Source organism: Blennius ocellaris (genome assembly GCF_963422515.1).
Source record: "Blennius ocellaris genome assembly, chromosome: 6".
NCBI lineage: Eukaryota > Metazoa > Chordata > Actinopteri > Blenniiformes > Blenniidae > Blennius > Blennius ocellaris.
In genome coordinates, this window is record NC_137655.1 from 18,350,286 (window position 1) to 18,367,934 (window position 17,649).

The 17,649-nt window shown below is 43.0% G+C and overlaps 1 protein-coding gene across 2 annotated transcripts in view; it reads left to right on the plus strand.

Annotated features, from left to right (window-relative positions):
- Positions 1-15,694, plus strand: part of igsf3 (immunoglobulin superfamily, member 3) — a 73,459-nt gene extending 57,765 nt beyond the window's left edge. For both annotated transcript variants that reach the window (XM_080498441.1, XM_080498442.1), the window contains 3 exons: positions 8,706-9,116; positions 10,999-11,445; positions 12,407-15,694. In XM_080498441.1, coding sequence (XP_080354567.1) covers positions 8,706-9,116; positions 10,999-11,445; positions 12,407-12,657 — 1,109 coding nt within the window. In that variant the 3' untranslated portion in view covers positions 12,658-15,694. The remainder of the gene's footprint in view (positions 1-8,705; positions 9,117-10,998; positions 11,446-12,406) is intronic.
- The last annotated feature ends 1,955 nt before the right edge of the window (positions 15,695-17,649 follow it).

Below are 17,649 nucleotides of genomic sequence, written 5' to 3' on the forward strand. Positions count from 1 at the left end.
TTCACCACTGTATCTGTTCACATGCACATGCAAGATTTGTATGTTTATCGTGAGGGCAGCCCTGCGGCATAGTTAGGCTGAGATTATCCACCATAGGTTACATGCAAAAGACCATTGCACACACAGGAGCGCAAATAACATCATCCTACACAAACAAGCAGTACGTGTATAAACACTGGGGGTGGGGGTTACCTCTCAGAGCAAAAGTGTAATTATGCTTTGATGGAACATGATTCAATATTATCGCTCACAGCAAAAGATGGCCACAAACACACAGAACTCGCGTGCGCATGCAGTGTAAAGTTCCACATACAGTAGCTGCAGTATTAGATTGCACCTGATTGAGTTTTCTTTTTGTCTCTTTCTGAAATGCAATCATAGCAAATGCATGTTATGCATGGCAGATCACCAGGGAAGCCTCTGTTTCTCCAACACGATCCAATATCATCTGCTCATAACTCATACCGAACGCACACTGAAAACATGGAAAACTAATTATGCTGAATCTTCCCTAATGGAACCGGAGTTTAGATTAATGATGATTTAGGGAGATCAATACATTTTTTTTTCTCATAATTTAAGTATGTGTGTGTGTGTGTGTGGGTATGCATGTGTCTGGCAAACAAAGTGGGATATTAGGGTCGTCTGGTTATTGGCTGAGTTAGAATGATGATGGTAAGGAAGGCGGGGAAGGGTGGGGGGGTGGCCCACTTAGAGTTCTCCTCATTCCACCTCACACACCTACGCTTCCTTGGCTACCTTTCCTTCACATGATCAAACATCACGATACGGGAAATGATCTTTTTACCTATTATTTGTATCATTGTCTCTCTCTTTTCAGCTCTTCTGTAGTTGTGCTTTGAGTTAGAAGATTTATTCCTCCCACTGTCCTGTCCAGCGTTGTCTGCTCCGTCATTGTCTCTGTTTTGGATAGTTGAGGGTGTCTTCGCATTTAATTCGGGCTGACACTAACAGATGCTGCATGCACTCTCCTTTCATGCCACTGAACGTGTTGCCAGCCAGCCTTTATTGATGGTGTTGGCATTGCTGCAGTGATTGGAGATTCCTTCTTATCAGGGCATGGGTAGGCACTGTCCATCTTCATTAAGTCCCGGCCTATCACCCTCGTGTCCTTTTTCTCGCTGGTGCTCTCACTTTTTTTTTTTTCATATTTTGCTCTCACTCTCCTCATAAGTCTCTAATGTCTTCTTTCCCCTTCACTCCCACTTAGCTGCATGTTTCCCTACACGCACGCCCCCAGCTCCTTCCTCACTCCTGTGATTTTTCAATATTTTATAATTCCCTCCTTCCCTCCTCGTAATTCTCTCCATTATGTTTACATTTTTCTTCAAGTAGCTTCTTCACCGTTGTCGGTGTTTCCCGAAGAATAGGAATATGGCAGCGGTGCATGTTTGCGCACAATAGTGGATTTATCACTGTGGTATTTCTTGTGACACAGTTGTAAATCTTTTCTGCGCCCCCTTTTTGTTGCACTGGATGTAGTTCAGGGTTTGCCATGAGCTCACCTGAGGCGTAATTGCATGTATGAGGCCGCAGGAGTTGTGTACATGGCTGCCCTTTCTGTGCAGAATTTTTTATTTATTTTTTTAATATATATTGTGTATGCAAATAATCAGAGAGCACTTGTAGTTGATCTCTCACAATGTGTGATAAATAAAGAGACTTTGAGGGATGCAGTGAAACAGAAAATAATTTCATAAAAGGTTTTTGATTAATCACGTCTGCTCCAGACACTCAAGGTCAAACTCTTTCCTCCATGTCTTCCTCCGAGCAAGAGCAAAACCCGAGACTCTCTCTCACACACATTTTTCTGTCAAAACCAATCCCATCTTGGGCTCATTTCCTTATTCGGCCCAATCTGCAGACACAATGAGATTCTCTGTGTTGTGTCCCTCCATCTATCCTAAGCACCTGTGTGTGTGTGTGTGTGTGTGTGTGTGTGTGTGTGTGTGTGTGTGTGTGTGTGTGTGTGTGTGTGTGTGTGCATCCATGTGTGCACACAAGCACTTGTGTGTCCTGCTGCTGCTGTAATTGAAGTCATAACTCAGAGCTAGATACAGTGCTGCTGCTCCCCATGTAAATCAGCGGCTAATAGTAGGAGCAAGCAGGAAGGGCTCAGCAGTGCTGCCTCCTGAATATGCACACTCTCCAGCCTGCACTAACTGAATGACCACTGTTCTCTCTGGTTTAATGGGCATAATGTGTTTTATTCTTATTGGCGGGCCCACTTTCTCTTCCTCTCATGCACGCGCGCACACACACACACACACGCACGCGCACTACAGACACACAGCTCAATCTAGTATGCCTTTATGCTTTTCCCTTCGTGCAAGCTTCTTTTGGGTCATTCATCCCCAGGAGTTCCCCTGCCCTGACCTCCTGTATCTCCCACCTCATCTGCATACGTTTCCCAGCCTTGCAACAGTCACCCCTTCATAGAACGCGGTGTGTACACTTATCTCATTGAATTTGTACTAATGTTAAAAAACAGAAATTATCTGGGAGTAGGTGAGTGCGTGTGTGTGTGTGTGTGTGGTCTCTGTACGGGCGTGTTCAAGCCTGCCATTATGTGCACAGATCCCCATAATTAGCCCAGTCTTAATGATATTGTGGGGGGAGTTGCAGAGCAGGGATGAGAGGTAGTAATATCCCTGTGACACAATGGGATCATAGATACATCACAGTCATTAGCATAGAAATTAGGCTCCCAGTTCAGCAGAGGCGCCACTTTTCAGTCGGGGGAACCCCATCCGTCATTGCTTGGAACAGACGGCCCGCTCTCATCTCCACCCCGTGTGATGGAGGTCCAGGAAGGTTGGGATGTGCTGCTGTTTGTATGTGAAGTATATCAGTGTGGTGAACAGAGCTGTCCTGTAGGGGATCAGGGCGTGTCTAAAGCCCTCAGTCCTGACATGCTTGGTGTCCTGGCTGTGGATAAGCCTATGGCTGAGCTAACGCTAATGCTAAAGGCGGAGCAGGCAGCCATTAAGACTATAAGTCCTCTGGAGTACAGCTGGAGAGACTGCCTGCTGCTTTCTGAAAATCCCCCCAGGAGCATGTTCTCACTTTCTGTCTTTTACATCTCTCTCATCTTTCCCCGGCTCTCTCCCTCCCTCTGCACACTGACTCTCGCTCTTGTAGTGAATAGTTTGATTATATTTCCCTTAAGTCCCCTGTTTTTCCTCTCATCCTGCCTTCTTAGAGAAGATCTTTTCCTATTTTTTTCCCTGTGTCTGGTGTTTAGGTTAAATCTATCCACAGCATGTCTGCATTGCTTTCCTGACCCAATAGATTGTACTTAAAAAGATGCAAAATGTCAGCCGGAGACCTGAGACCCCATCAGCACCTCTGGTGTTTGTGCTTCATTTAGGCCTCATGAATAGTCATGAGCCCACAGGTTGATCTGCTGAATATTCAGGGAAACATCAGATGATTAGACAGGGGGGACTTAGATGGTGGTAACACAGGAGGGGGGAAAGATTTATTGATTGGTTTAAAAGAGGCTGTGATAAAGCGACAGAAATGGAGAGGTTTGAGTCAGACGCTTCAACCCTGGAGCCTGTCCTGTATTAAAAGACTTCACCTGGAGCTGCAGCACAAAACAGAAATGGAAAATGAATTGGATTTCCTCTCTAGACAAAAGAATAAAGGATAACACTCTTTGATTTACCATCTCCAGCTGTAGTCTGCTCTCTGAACACTCGGGCCAGGCAGTTTTGTAGGTCCTTTGAAGTTATCCTAAAATTCTGTTACGAGCACACGGTGTGCAAGTGCGTATCTGTGTGTGTGTGCGCACGATTTGCCACAGTGGTATCCAAGTATCTGTAGCTCTACACTTCTCCTCCCCCTGGACGCAAACTTGTTTTTATCTGCTCTGCTTCATGAACAATGATTGTACAACGGTGCTGCTTTTGGGGTTTGGGGTGCACACTGCTGTCTTTCTATTGTATCAAGAGTGGGCTGCTGTTTTTCGCCTGCGTGTACCTTACCTCCACCGATGAAGAAAAGGAAAAAAAGGCAGCTTTGTCTCAACTATGCAGTGTCCTGTAGCTATTAAAGCGGACAAATTAGGCACACATGGAAGAGGGGTGAGACGTGAGTTCAATGAGCCAATTAGTGACTCCACTGTGTGGATTTGTGTGTTTACACGTCCTGTAATGGTGCTACATGACCAATAAATGGCTGAAACACAGGTGCTTCCATTGGAGCTGTGACAGGTATCTCATTACATCATCATTTCATCCAGTAAAATGTGTCTTGTGCATTTTGAAGAGCAAGAATTCACTTTTTTGATTTGCATGCCGTTTAATATTATTTGTCGAAGTAAACATAACATTCTGACCTTGTTCGGTGAATTTTGTCTTTCCCCTCTGGACTATAAGATCAGTGACGCTCTTTAAAAGGAAAAAAGTATCAGAGCCGCAGCATGTTTATCATGGAGACAGTGTTGCCCTGGAAACCACATTGGGAAAAAAGATGAGAGGCTCTGTATGGTTATGCTCAAGCTTAAATTATCAACGAAGTTTTTTTGTTGTTTTTTTTTTTCTTAATGAGTTGGAAGCTGAAGGCCGTTGCATGTAAAGTGGCTCAAGGTTTCATTTCCACACCACTGACACCTTGACTGGCACGCGAACTAATGCAGAGCAGTGAGAACAAGTGTTTCCAGTTATGGATTTGTCTCAGTTTGCGGATGAGCCCTGGAGGCTTATTAAAAACACAGTAGCAAAGAATATGTGATAACACTTAAAATAGGTATTGACAGCCTTGCTGACACACAAGAACACAGAGCTGCTCTCGCCGTTAAGGGAATGCACATATGTGAAGAGCGGCTTCGTTAAAAACTTGTGATTGAACTGGTGCCTTATACTTATTTTATTCACACAACACAGAATATTTTTTTGGTCATTCTTTGCACATAAAAAAAATGAAGAAAAAAAACACCACATACACTCTGTACATCATATTGATTTTCTTTATATTTTTTTTTTTCGGCCTGCCTGTCTCCTGCTTGCGTCAGCAATTGCAAGTTGTCAGATGGCCATACTGTAGCTGAGAGAAGAAATCTCTCCCTCTCTGGGAATGGACACGTGTCAGAGGATGTGACAGGCTGGTCTGTGAAGTCGCTTTCACAGCAAGAGGATTCTGCAGGGAGTTGAGACTTTAAAGTTGTTTTGAAATGTAAAAAAAAAAAAATACTGTATTTCTCCACCGCTTTCTTTTGCACATTAGTAATGTTTTATTTGTTCTTCGAGTTGAGTGAATTTCTGATATAATAATAGTGTGTAATGGCTTACAATGCTGCGTTTTAAAATAATTATACTACTCTATATTTGATGGACCTTCTTATCAACGCTGACGTATGGCAACATGATTTCAGCCCCCAGTTAGTTTTTTTTTTTTTTTTTTTCTTGATTCTGGCTTCTGATTCAAACTTCAAATGGAAATGGTGGAGAATTGCTTTGTCTCATGCCAATCCAATCTTGCATGGTTCCACTTCAGGAAGTTAGGAGGTAATTCTCCCACAAAAAAAGAAGAAAAAGATCTGCCAAGATCCACAGGGCTCTGTGGTAATTCCATATGGGAACATTCTTACAAAGTCTAGTGGGCACAGAGGTAATGATGATGACTAATTAGAGATGTTTGTGCTAAATGCCCATGCACAATAAAGTGGCCTGGCTACGCCTTTAGCCGTGCGTTTTGTGAAGCAACAAAAAAACATGCACATTGCAAATATTGAGAATCCCAAACGGCGATCATTTAGGCACGGCTGTCAATCTGTGGATAAGGTTGAGGGTTTTTAAACAGATGGCTTTGACCCCAGGCAGTCAATCAGTCAGTCAGTCATAGCAAATCCTATCGTGAGCTACGACTTTGCATGAAATTGGAGATGCAGAGGGTTGTTTAACTCCGAAGACGGACTGAGGGGAAATTCAAGAGTTTTATGTGGTTTCCGATATTAAGCAACCCAGAGTCAAAAAAGATTGACACGGTCTGTAGATAATGAGTGTCTTATAAGTCAATATTCCTCCAATTTTCATTTGAAAATACATTATTATTATTATGAGTAGTAGTAGTATTACAGCCTCCACAGCCTGGTACTTCCTCCTCCAGGTGGTCACTTGGGATTTCCCAAGGTGGGATTGTATCTCATTCTCATGTCTCAGCTGGACAGTCAGTGTGGTTATGTCGGTCACTCTCGCACATGCAACACGGAGCTGATCCCACAAGCATTGGATAGGGTTGAGATTAGGACAGCTGGCTGGTCATTTCCATCATTTAATGTCAAATTCTGACAGTAGTCTCAGATAAACTCCACTTGGTGAATCGAAGTTGGCTCAGACTGCTTGACTCCATCTCAATATCTCTCGGCATTGAACATACCAGATGCCTGGTTGTCGGCACCCGAAGGCACCGGAGCTCGAAACGGGAGTGAATAGCAACAGCATAGGAGAGCTGATTTAATTGGCAGACAATATTTAGTTTTTCTTTTCCCCATGGCTGCTCATCCCACAAATGTATTTTCTTTTGCACCATTTAAAGTGGAAATAAAGAGGCTTTTTTTCTCCGTTTAACATTTAATGCCAGGAAGTATCAGTAGAACAAAGAAATAGTCTTCCAAACACATCCTCACTACACATTTTTATTCTTTTGAAAATCCCGTATGCCTGTTTTTGATTGGAATATGAATTTGAGTTTATGAAATCTGTTAATCTGTTTATTTCACATCTCACAGAGCTGCCCAGCCTTTTTAGAAGTATAATTGTAGCCAATCCAGAAAAAAAAAGCAGAATTGAAATGCAATATAACAACTTATCAACAAATGAAATTATTAACATTGAGCTGTACATTCCTGGGGATGTTTTATATACCTGTGCTGGGATTATATACAGGATTTTCCCGACATATCTCTTTGAAGAGGAAAACCTTTTTATGCAAAATCTTTTAGTATTTGACGAGATGGTAAATATGCAAACAGCCAGCATACAGTGTCATTTCTGTCTCAAAGTAAATCCATCTCCAAATTGAAAAAGATTTTAATCAGAGACGGCCTGATTATAAGAATAAGTGAACCACAGTATGATTATGAGCCAACATGGGGTGCCAGCTTTAGGTACTTGACAATTTTTAATATCGAGTGGAACAGATGCATCGAAACCGATGCCCAAAAAGTAGGTTTAATACTCGGATGTGATTCAAACTGCATGAGTGATTAGAAGTATGCTGTTTTAAGAATGACTCTCCAAACGGAAGCTTGTTTTTTTTTATAAAACTTTATGCTTATGGATGCGACTAATAATGCCAAAATATAATGCTTTATGTTCACCGTTCTTTAACATTGCGTCGTGTTTTGGCTTGTTTTCTGCCCTTTCAAATTCTTCCTTACAAATGACTCTTGTTGCTTGGAGAAGTCTGGTATATACCAGTCTTGTTCAAAAAGAACAACTTCACTAACTATGTCTATTCGCAGGGTAGAAGTAGAGAGATGTCATATCCTGACGGTGCATGTCTGCAGCCGAGATCAAGTCAGTGACTCTGTTTCCCCAAATCAGACTCAGCCTGAAAACTCTTTGCTGTCTGCCAACAAGAACATCAGTCCCACCAATCAGACTGACTTAAAGATGGTTATCGCTGACGATAACATCGGTGTACACGGGGTCTGCCTGCCTCTAACATAATGAGAATATCTACTTTACAAATGCTTGTGTGCAGACTTGTGTGACTTGATTTAAGCTGAGCAGCATTTTGGGTGTGAATGAAAAAAGCCTGTGATTAGAATTGTTATGTTATAAGCTCATTTTCGTCTGAATACCTTCTTTTTTCTTTATGTCATGTTATGTCAAATGCAAATTAATGTAGGTGTTACATCAGAAGAAATGTTTCACTCTTAAGTGCTTCGCTTTAGAAAATTGTACAGTTCTTTTTTTCTTCTTCTTCTTCTCTCCTCGTATTTTCATACATCGTGTGTCAAGAATCTGTGTGTGTTTTCTACATGCTTTGTGCCAAACTAATCCGTCCCCCAAGCATTTGACAGTAGGGCTCTGGTGGCGGTCACACCTGATGTACCTGCAGCTAATCCTATCCCACAACCGATGTCACTGTAACCAATCCTGTCACAGCACTCAGGGCAGCATCAGCTCCCTCCTGACATCTCAGTCACACCTCTCTGCCGTCTCCTTCCCCTCCTATCTGCGCTCTTCCTCTTTTACTTGACTTTATAACTGCATTCCCTGTTCGTTTCCTCTCTGGCAGGCTGACAAGACCCCCTGGCCTGCTTTTGTCTTATATCTTGGCTAATAATATCCATAGGCCTTCTTTTACAATTCACCCTTTTCACATGCACCCGACTCCGTTCCCCTGTTCTGCATCTCCTCTTACCTTTCTACCTTGATACAAACAGACATCCCATCCCCTCTGCTTTGATTGGCTTGACATTTCCTCCTCCTGCCTCTTCTCCTCTTCTTTCTTTTTCTTTCTTTGTCAACCGCCATACCCACCCACGCGCCACTATCTTTTCCTGCCCTGCTGCCACCAGAAATAAACCCAGCTACAGGTCGTCTGTCACAAAACAGAAGATGCATTGTGTACCCTGTCACTAGTTTTCACATTTTCCTACACCTTGAAGAATGACTTGTCGACTCTTTCTTCTTCTTTCCCAAACGCCCTTCTCCCTCAACTTCTTGCAGAGAGTAAGCTGAAAGTGCAAAAGAACAACCAGTCGCGGGTATACCTGGAGGACAGCCGCGTCAGGATCAACTGCTCCATCACCTCTCAGACCAGCCCGGACTCCCAGCATGCCGTGCTGTGGTACGTGAGACGCGCAACGGGTTCAGAAGCTGACGAGCTCCTTCTGAGGATCGAGCGCTCGGGGGCCTTCGAGTACGGCGCCTACGCGGACGAGGAGCGCCTGAGGCGGCGCGTGCAGGCCGAGAGGCTGTCGCCCCGCCTCTACGTGCTGACACTGAACCGGGCGGAAAGCGGTGACTCCGGGACGTACTACTGTCTGGTGGAGGAGTGGCTCAGTGACCCAGACGGAGCCTGGTATCGACTTTCCCGGGAGTCTTCGGGGTTCACGCAGGTCCTGGTCAAACAGCCAGGTGAGCGAGCAGTCAAGAACGCTGTTCGTTTTTAAATTTGTATTTAATTCCTCCTCGTAGAAACAAGTGCTTTTGCCCCCCCCCTGTATGTTGTCATGCTTTTGACAAGTGGAACATTGCTAACCCAATTCTTCCTCCAAATTGCTTTGCCCCCACTGTGTGTCCCACTACCACACACTGTCCTCAACCACTCAAGGCCGTCTCACACTAGTGACCTGACACAGGCCTCTAGGCAGCGCTCGGTTGGAAAAAGAAAATGGACTGAAGACATGCCAGCTGACGGAGGATCTAATCCTCTTGTCCTTTACAGAGAAATGTACCCCTACAGCCATGACGCACCTACTGCCACCCTCACTGTATATCTGGGCTCCAGGCAGCGCTTATGTAAACCCACACATCTTTACTTTTCTCTCCTTGATTGAAAAATACATTTTCCTTTCTTGTACAAAAAAACAATGTGCCACCAAACACAAATAAACGGTCCATCCACTTGAAGGTGACTTTTTTTTTTCCGCAGTTATCTCGGTTAGCAGTCAGGTGTCCTGTTTACAATTCAGAGTGAAATCGCTTCTATGGCCTCAGTCCAACTAGAATGTGAGGATCAAAACATCTGGTCTAACGCCTGCAGGGCAAAGAAAACACTTTTATAGCAATACTGTTCGAAGTTGCCATTGGTGTCACAATTAATGTAGCTGGTGTACCGACACAAAGAGATCTGGGAATAGGTGCACTTTGTATTCAGCTTTTCTTTGGAAATGCATTAATTCCTTTAATGCTTTTGTATCCTCCTTTCTTTGACTGAAAGCATTAACACAGTAGTTGTAGTGCATTAGCAAAACAAGAATGGTATAGTATATTATGCATTACCATACTGTATTTTTTTAATTTGCATGTAAACATCTCCATGAGATGAATTTATTATACAGTACAAGCTACATGGATATTCATTAAGGCGATAAAACATTAATTCAGGAAATCTTCCAGAAAAGTGCCTGTGGAGTGGAAAGATGGGGAGAGATATGTGCCAGAACTTGTTGGGTTTTTTCTTTTTTTTTTTCCGCCGTTCTCCTGCCATGCATTCTGCTTCTTATTCTGCTTTAACAAGCAGACCATTCCAAACTGTATCTGAGACGAGCCCAAGCAAGCCAAGTCTTTACTGCCACTTGTGTTTCGCTGCAGTGGAACTGGGTCACAGTACCACCCCTGAAGGGTTGTAGCATACCCACACAGACAGACACACTAGCCTCGGGGAGGATCCAACCCTGCTGGGAAACTCAGCCCCCCCCCCCCCCCCCAAAAAAAAAGTGGTGGTAGCCACACGCTGCACTGTGGGAGTTAGAGCCACCCCTCTTTGTTTGCACATTTAAGAAGTTTGGTGTTCCAATTGCAAAATCCTTCACTGGGGCACAATCAATATCCATGCAGACGTTGCTGAGGTTGTTTTTTTTGTCAATTGAAATATATTTTGGCCTTAATTTATAATCATCAACTCAAATCAGGGCTGCAACTTGGATTTATTTTTGATTAAATAATCATGTCTTGATTATTATCTCAATCATTTTGTGGATAATGTTTAAAAAAAAAAATGCTGTCGTGTCTCAACTTCAATTTTCCCAAACCTCTAGCTGATGTCTTAAAACTGCTTGTTTTCATTATTTATGAACAAGTGTGTTAGATTATGATCAAAGAATAAGAAATGTTAATCAGATTAATTGCCAATGACTGATTTAATCATGCTGTATTAGAGTTAAAGCTGAAATGATTAGACATTCTTGACTAATCAAGATTAATTTAAAGTGAATACTAAGCCTTTTCTTTTGTTGCACAGATTTGAGAGATACTTGCTAATAATCTTCCTTTTTTTTCCACTGGACCTCTGTAGAAGTTCGACTGCAGGTGGAGGAAGTGGAGTCGAATGTAACGATAGAAGAGTCCGGTTCGATCAGGCTGGGCTGCAGCATTCCCTCGCAGTCCTCCAGAGACTCCCGCTTCTCCGTGTCCTGGTACGTGAAGCGCTCTGAAGACGAGGGCAACGACGACCAGCCAGGAGATGATGACAAGCAGGGGGAGTGTGTCTTCTCCATCGGTCACGATGCCGTTTTCGGAAACGGAAACTGCATCCCCAGGGAAGAAGCGGGGCCAGATTCCCGCTTGCAGTTTGAGAGGATGGCGTCAGACCAGTACAGCCTCACCGTTCAAGGTGCCCGGCCGACAGATGCGGGCCGATATTACTGCCAGGTTGAGGAGTGGCTTCTCAGCCCCCGCAATGCATGGTACCGCCTGGCGACCAACAACTCCGGGTTTATTTTTGTCAGCGTACTGCAGCGAGGTAAGGATTTAATCAACTAAATCCTTGTAGTTTCTTTGATTATACAGACTGCGAGGAAATAAAAACACAATCAATTTAAAACCAGCAACGGTTTTGGCATCATCCATTTATAAGCTCCCAATTTGGTTTTTCCAACCCCCTGTTGTGTTTTCTCGTCTTGTTCATTCCTGACCTGTTTTTCAGTTTCAGCGTAATTGAGAAAATGCACAGCCACAACATTATGACCACCTGCTGAATGCACAGTTCATTTCCAAAGAAGCCCTGACCTGTCAAGAGCCTTAGCTGCGTATGGTAGTATTGTCAGTTTGCTTCATGGATACTGACCACCCACACCTCAAAAACCTACTTTTACAAATGAGCTGACCCGGTCATTTCGACGTGTCAATTTGGTCTTTGCCAAACTCCGTCAAATCCATATGCTTGTGCATTTGATCCCTTTTAAAGCCTTTGATTCGAGGAGAGTGTGTGTACTTGCTCCTTTATATATCCCATCCATAAGAGGTTCCACTGTAAAGAGATAATCAGTGCTATTCACTTCAAGTACGTTATGGTTGATTTGTGTAAATGTTCCAATAATGGATTTTACACACCATTTTAGCTTGACAGAGAAATTTATGATTTACCCTTCCTAGTTATGGTGTATATAATAATAATTTGACAAGCATGGTAAAAAAATGTCATCCAGAGATGGCGGCTCAATGTTTAATATTAAAGCGTCATCATTAAAAATGCCAAAGCAGTGCGGAGATTTTATGAGGTGAAATGGATTCGTTATGTCAGCATATAGCCGAAGAGCATTTTCAGCTTGAAGAGACATAAAAAAAATTATTTAAAAAAATTAGACAGCAGCTCCATTTTAAATGTCCATTTTAGGCTGCGGTTATAATTTTCCCGGTTTGAAGGGAAAAAAAGCTGCTTTAGATCTGTGAGCAACTATGACGTGTTCATTCTCCGTCCACAGTGTCCACTCTCCAGTCAGTGGTGTGCTCCAACGACTCCCTCTTCTACTTCGTCTTCTTCTACCCCTTCCCCATCTTCGGCATCCTCCTCATCGCCGTGCTGCTGGTGCGCTACAAGAGCCGCAGCAACAGCAAAAGCCAAGAAGGCAAGAACGGCGCCCCCCTCCTGTGGATTAAAGAACCGCACCTCAGCTACTCCCCGACCTGCCTCGACCCGCCAGCGCTGAGCCTGCATCCCGGCTCGGTTGACTAAGCGAGAGGAGGGCCTCCCCCTCCTGCGTCACCTACGTCTCGGATTCAGCCAGTACAATGCCAGGGAGCAGATCTGGACTCCACCCTCAGACCTTATTGTCATTCACTGCTGTGTTGAGTTAGTCAATCAGTCAAAACGATTTCCTACCCCTGGTGGCTGTGTGTTTTATGTTAACAAATGTGTGTGCGTGAACACTTGTGTGGACGAGAGCGAGTGTGCCATGTTGACACGGGAGATCTGCTCGATTTGAAAATTGAAGGTTTAGGAGAGTTTTGTGAGCCTCTCTCATTTCTGTGAAACTTATTCTCACACCTGCATTTTGATTTTTATTAATCTAAATATTTGTCTATTTTTCAAAAGAGGTTAAAAAAAAAACAAAAAAAAAAAAACAAACTGCACCTGAAATCAATGGCCAATCTGGGAAGAACATGTAAGAGAAGAAACTCTATAATGAACTTTGGCGCTAAGTGGATGCCAGAAAAAGGAAGGAAAAAAAAAAAGTCTCTGCACTGATCCAAGAGCAGCCACAGCCTTGCCCACTATGTTGGTTTCCATAGTGATGCTCTGTGCCCACTGACTTTGTAGCTGCTGACTTGGTTGCCAGGCTGCACGGAGACAAAGGCTCGGACACACAAGTCTGTGTCCTAAGTGGGGATGTGTGTATGTGTGTTGGCCCACCTGCCTTCACAATGAATTTGCCTTGGCAGACAGAAACAGGTCCTGGTGTGCCACTTAAACACTGCCAGACACTCTGGCCTTGGTGAGACTGACCCCCCCCCCCCCGCCCTCCCCCTCGCCTCCACTATCCTCCTCCTCCCTGAAAACTGAACAGGGGGGCAGGTTGAAGTGATGGAGGAATGAACAGCTCTGCTATTGAAGATATATGTACTATTATCACAAGTTGTTTTTTTTTTGTTATTTTTTCAGTGCCAAGTCCTTATTTCACTGCTGTCCTCTGCAGCTGATGTGTGAAGTTTTAAAGTGGAGCGAGTGACGGCGCCGATTGGTCTGGAGGCAGATTGTAAATATGTCTTCTTACCTGTTGCTGTGGATTCATAGCCCTCGTTGGCAAAAAGGCCTGTTTTTACACATGTTGAATCAGTTGAGTTGTCCTGGGTAAATTACACTGTTTGACACTAAATTATTGCACAGTTATTTCCTAATATCACCACTCCGTCCTGTCTTTAAAAGGTATCTGATGCATACTAGTTAAAGAAAAATTACTTTTTGAGAAGCCACACTGAAGATAACCAATGTGTAGACGTATGATAAATCACAAGAAACCTATCTGCACACTGTAAGAAAAGACTGAGGACATTTGCTTGACTTTTGTTTTATTTTGAAAGATTTTCTATTTATTGTTTTATACAACTTTGCATAGCTTTGTAAGATTTTTCTTTTCTTTTTCTCTTTTGTTTTGTTGCTCTGAATATCTCAAAACTGTGCTGCTTGTGTTGCCAGGCAACTGCACCAAGCACATTATGTCAATAGCCTGTGTGTTGACAATGTGGTAGATGTAGAAATGCTAGATTTGTCCTGCGCATTGCAGTCTGTAGCATTTCATACCGGGTTGTCAAGTTTGATCAGTGTTAAAACACTGTATATGCTATACTTATAATGAAATTTAACCGTGGCTTTAATTGTACAATAGTTTTAACAGATGAGTCACAAAAATGGGTCCACTTAATGCTTTTTGCTTGAGTCGCGTTTATTTAGTGAAATGTGATGTAACACCTAGGTTAGGATGTTCGATCATAGACAACTGAAAACCGAACTGTCAAAAACCTCTTCTAATCGTGGATTCCGGCGTCCTCCTCTGCTCCCCTGATGCAAGGCGGAAGGGTTCCCTTCACCGCAAAGCAACAGTCAAGACTGTGTGAAATCCTGAATCCCATGTGGGCCTAACCCCATTCACTGCCAGCCTGGACGTGAGAACTCTTGGAGAAAAAAAAACTCGACAGTGTTGTCTCAGTCGTGTCAACATGTATATTGCATGACAATATCGCAGGAGGAATTTTGATGTTTTGTAAACTTTGAACTCTTTGAGCATTGTGTTTGTGTGACAGAGCCCATACCCCCCCTCACCCCACCCCCCGACCCCAACCCTCCCATTTCTTGAGCCAAAAGTGAACACAAAGACCAGTCCTTCATCATTTATATCTGACTGCCAAATCCAGATGCCCTAATGAACCTGTGAAGTACTTAATTTTAAGAATGGGTGTTGTGGAGATTGTGTTTGATATTATTGCTCATATTTGTCTTTTTAATGCTTTGCTTTTATGCAGCACTTCATTAAACAGAATTTATGTCAACAAAGACACAATTATGTTGCCGATTCTGAAACAATCCCTCTTTCTTTTCCTTTTTTGAAGTGTGCGTTTCAAGTAGAACCCGCGGTTCAAGGCCGAGTAAGGGGCTGATGCCGTTGAATCACGGGAGGCAGAAGTGTGATGCATGGGCAGTGTGTACAGCCACAGACAAATTGATTAGTGGCTTCAAAGAAATAGCCCGTCGACTGTCTGTGCGTTATTACCCAGGTGTTTACAAGCGTTTTTACTCGAGACATATTGATGTGGATGAATAATCTTGAGTATAGAGGTGGTTAGTGCACTCTCAATCTCAGTGGGTGCCTCAAAGAAACAATAGAAAACGAGAGGCAGACCACGATAGAAATGGCAAATTTAATGAGGCAAGAGTTTCACGTTTTAATATATTGGCCATTTTCAAGCAATCACTTGTGAGAGGGCAAAACTGCGAGGACAAATCCACCTCTGATTAGGTTGGAATAAAAAGAACAAAACATTGTCCGACAACGTCAGACATTTTAAAAGACCATAATGCATTTTTTGATAAATGCACAATGATTAATAAATGTACGAAGTTGTGGTTATGCCATAGAAAACTAGTTTTGTGTAAATATTTTTAGACTCGTGATCTTCTGAACGATACTTTTTTTTTTTTTTGTGATGAATTAATTTTCTCACATGTTCAACTGTGACGGTCAAAACCGACCCTCATTAAATTCCATTATTTGTTGTGTGTTATTGTGTCACTATTTCTCCTTTTTAAATAGCCTTGCACAGTACTGAAGACATTCAATACATCTCCAGGCCCCGGCAGCTCCAGGAATACACTGTGGGTTCAGAGAAATGGTGACAAATCTTATTTACTTCCATTTGCATTGGCGGCGAGCACTAATAGAAAGCTGATGTCAGTTTTTAGAGACCATGAGCCTATTTGTTGGTTGAATGATTGCCTTTTGTAAATCTTAAATCTTCCCAGAGATGCATGTTATTGTAAATGGTTCCACCAAACGGCTGCTTCAGCTGCAGTGTGTAAATTGTGTAATCCTCGACTTAATTCCTGCACTATTCATTTTTTTTTTTAAATCTTCTTTTAGAGCCAAAGGGTTGCGATGTGTGATGCCATAGTGCACCACCGTCAGTCGTGTCACACTGTGGAACAGCTCTCACAATTTTGTAGTACAAATGTCACTACTTTAATAGCTGATAACAGAATTGGTCAACATATTTGATGTTGTAGCTGTGCTTTGAGGGATACATGCATCGGGTGACTCCAACTTTTCAGGCCAGTCGGTGCTTTTTCCCATGAAATGAATCGGATCCATTGATAGTCATTGGAATTGAACATATTCAGTACATGATCCCGATATGTCTATTCCGAAACACATTCTGAAATCAATTTTCTTCTCACAAATGCAAATGCCTCCCAACTCTCTAGTTGTTCTTTAACCATAAACTCAAGGTTAATACTCTGCAGGCAGCGGGGTCATGTTTCGTTGGTGTAGGATTTTGACCTCAAGCATTTCAACTGTTCGTTCACCCTGCATGTTTAGTTGGGTCTGTGTGTGTGAAAGTGTGAGCTGGGGAGATAGAAGGATTGGGTCAGCATGCCAAAAGGATAAATAATGCTTAGAGGGCCTCCTGCAAGCAAACCCACAACTTTTTTTTTTTCCTGACAGCCTTGGCAAATGCTGTTCACACTGTTCACCTCTGGGCCAATGTAGATTGAGCTGCTCAATCTTCTTCCATCACTAGTGCACGCACACACACATACACACACACTCCTGAACAGTATATAGCGGTCTCCTCGCATTCCCATTTTTGCATTGCCTGTTTTTCAATGAATTCATATTCAGTCATATTGAAGCACACATACTTAAATAGGCCAGGAAACAACTGCTGCCACCCATTCCATAAATCATTGCGGCACAAAGAAAAACATTTGCTGCAAGAAAATTCACAGTTTGGTTTTTGCTTGTAAACAGTGGATGTTGTTGGCGCTTTCAGGTTCCCCTGCAAGTTCTGTTGGTCGACTGCAAGGTTGACTGAAAAGAGCCCCTCCTCACTCAAAGATCTATTGCTGATAGCGAGCAGAGTGTTAACACATCACTGATGTTTTTGTCAGCAGACTCTGTCACAACTTCACAGGATGGGAAAAACACCAAATGCTCCCCCTTTGAGCACTATCTCCCTGTCCCACTTTCTACCCGATTCTTGTTCCGTCTCCATTTTTCCCAGGCTCACCCCATATGAGGGGAAGCTATGTTTTGCATAAAAGTAAGCAACACTCACAAATCCTGAGCTCTTGCTGAGGATGCAGACACCAGAGGGCACACTTGGGCAAACAGCGCTTAACGATCCAGAGCAGCAGGGCAGCAGTCAGGCAAATATATAATGATGTATTGCCAATGAGAGAGAAAGTGCCGAAGAGAATGCTCGAAATAAAAATAGTGTGTGCCCCCCCCCCCCTCCATGCTTACACTGTGAAGAGCTCACAGCATCATCAGAAGGACGACTGCAAAATCCCATCAAGATGTGACTTAAGTGGGACATTTATTAAGAGAGAAAGCCTTAAACACATCTTATCTAACTCGGTCATTACCATAGAATTTGAGCCTAATGTCTTTGCATGATATGACATTTTTATTCAAATAAAATTCTGCAAAGATGCTTTGAATTTCAAATATCT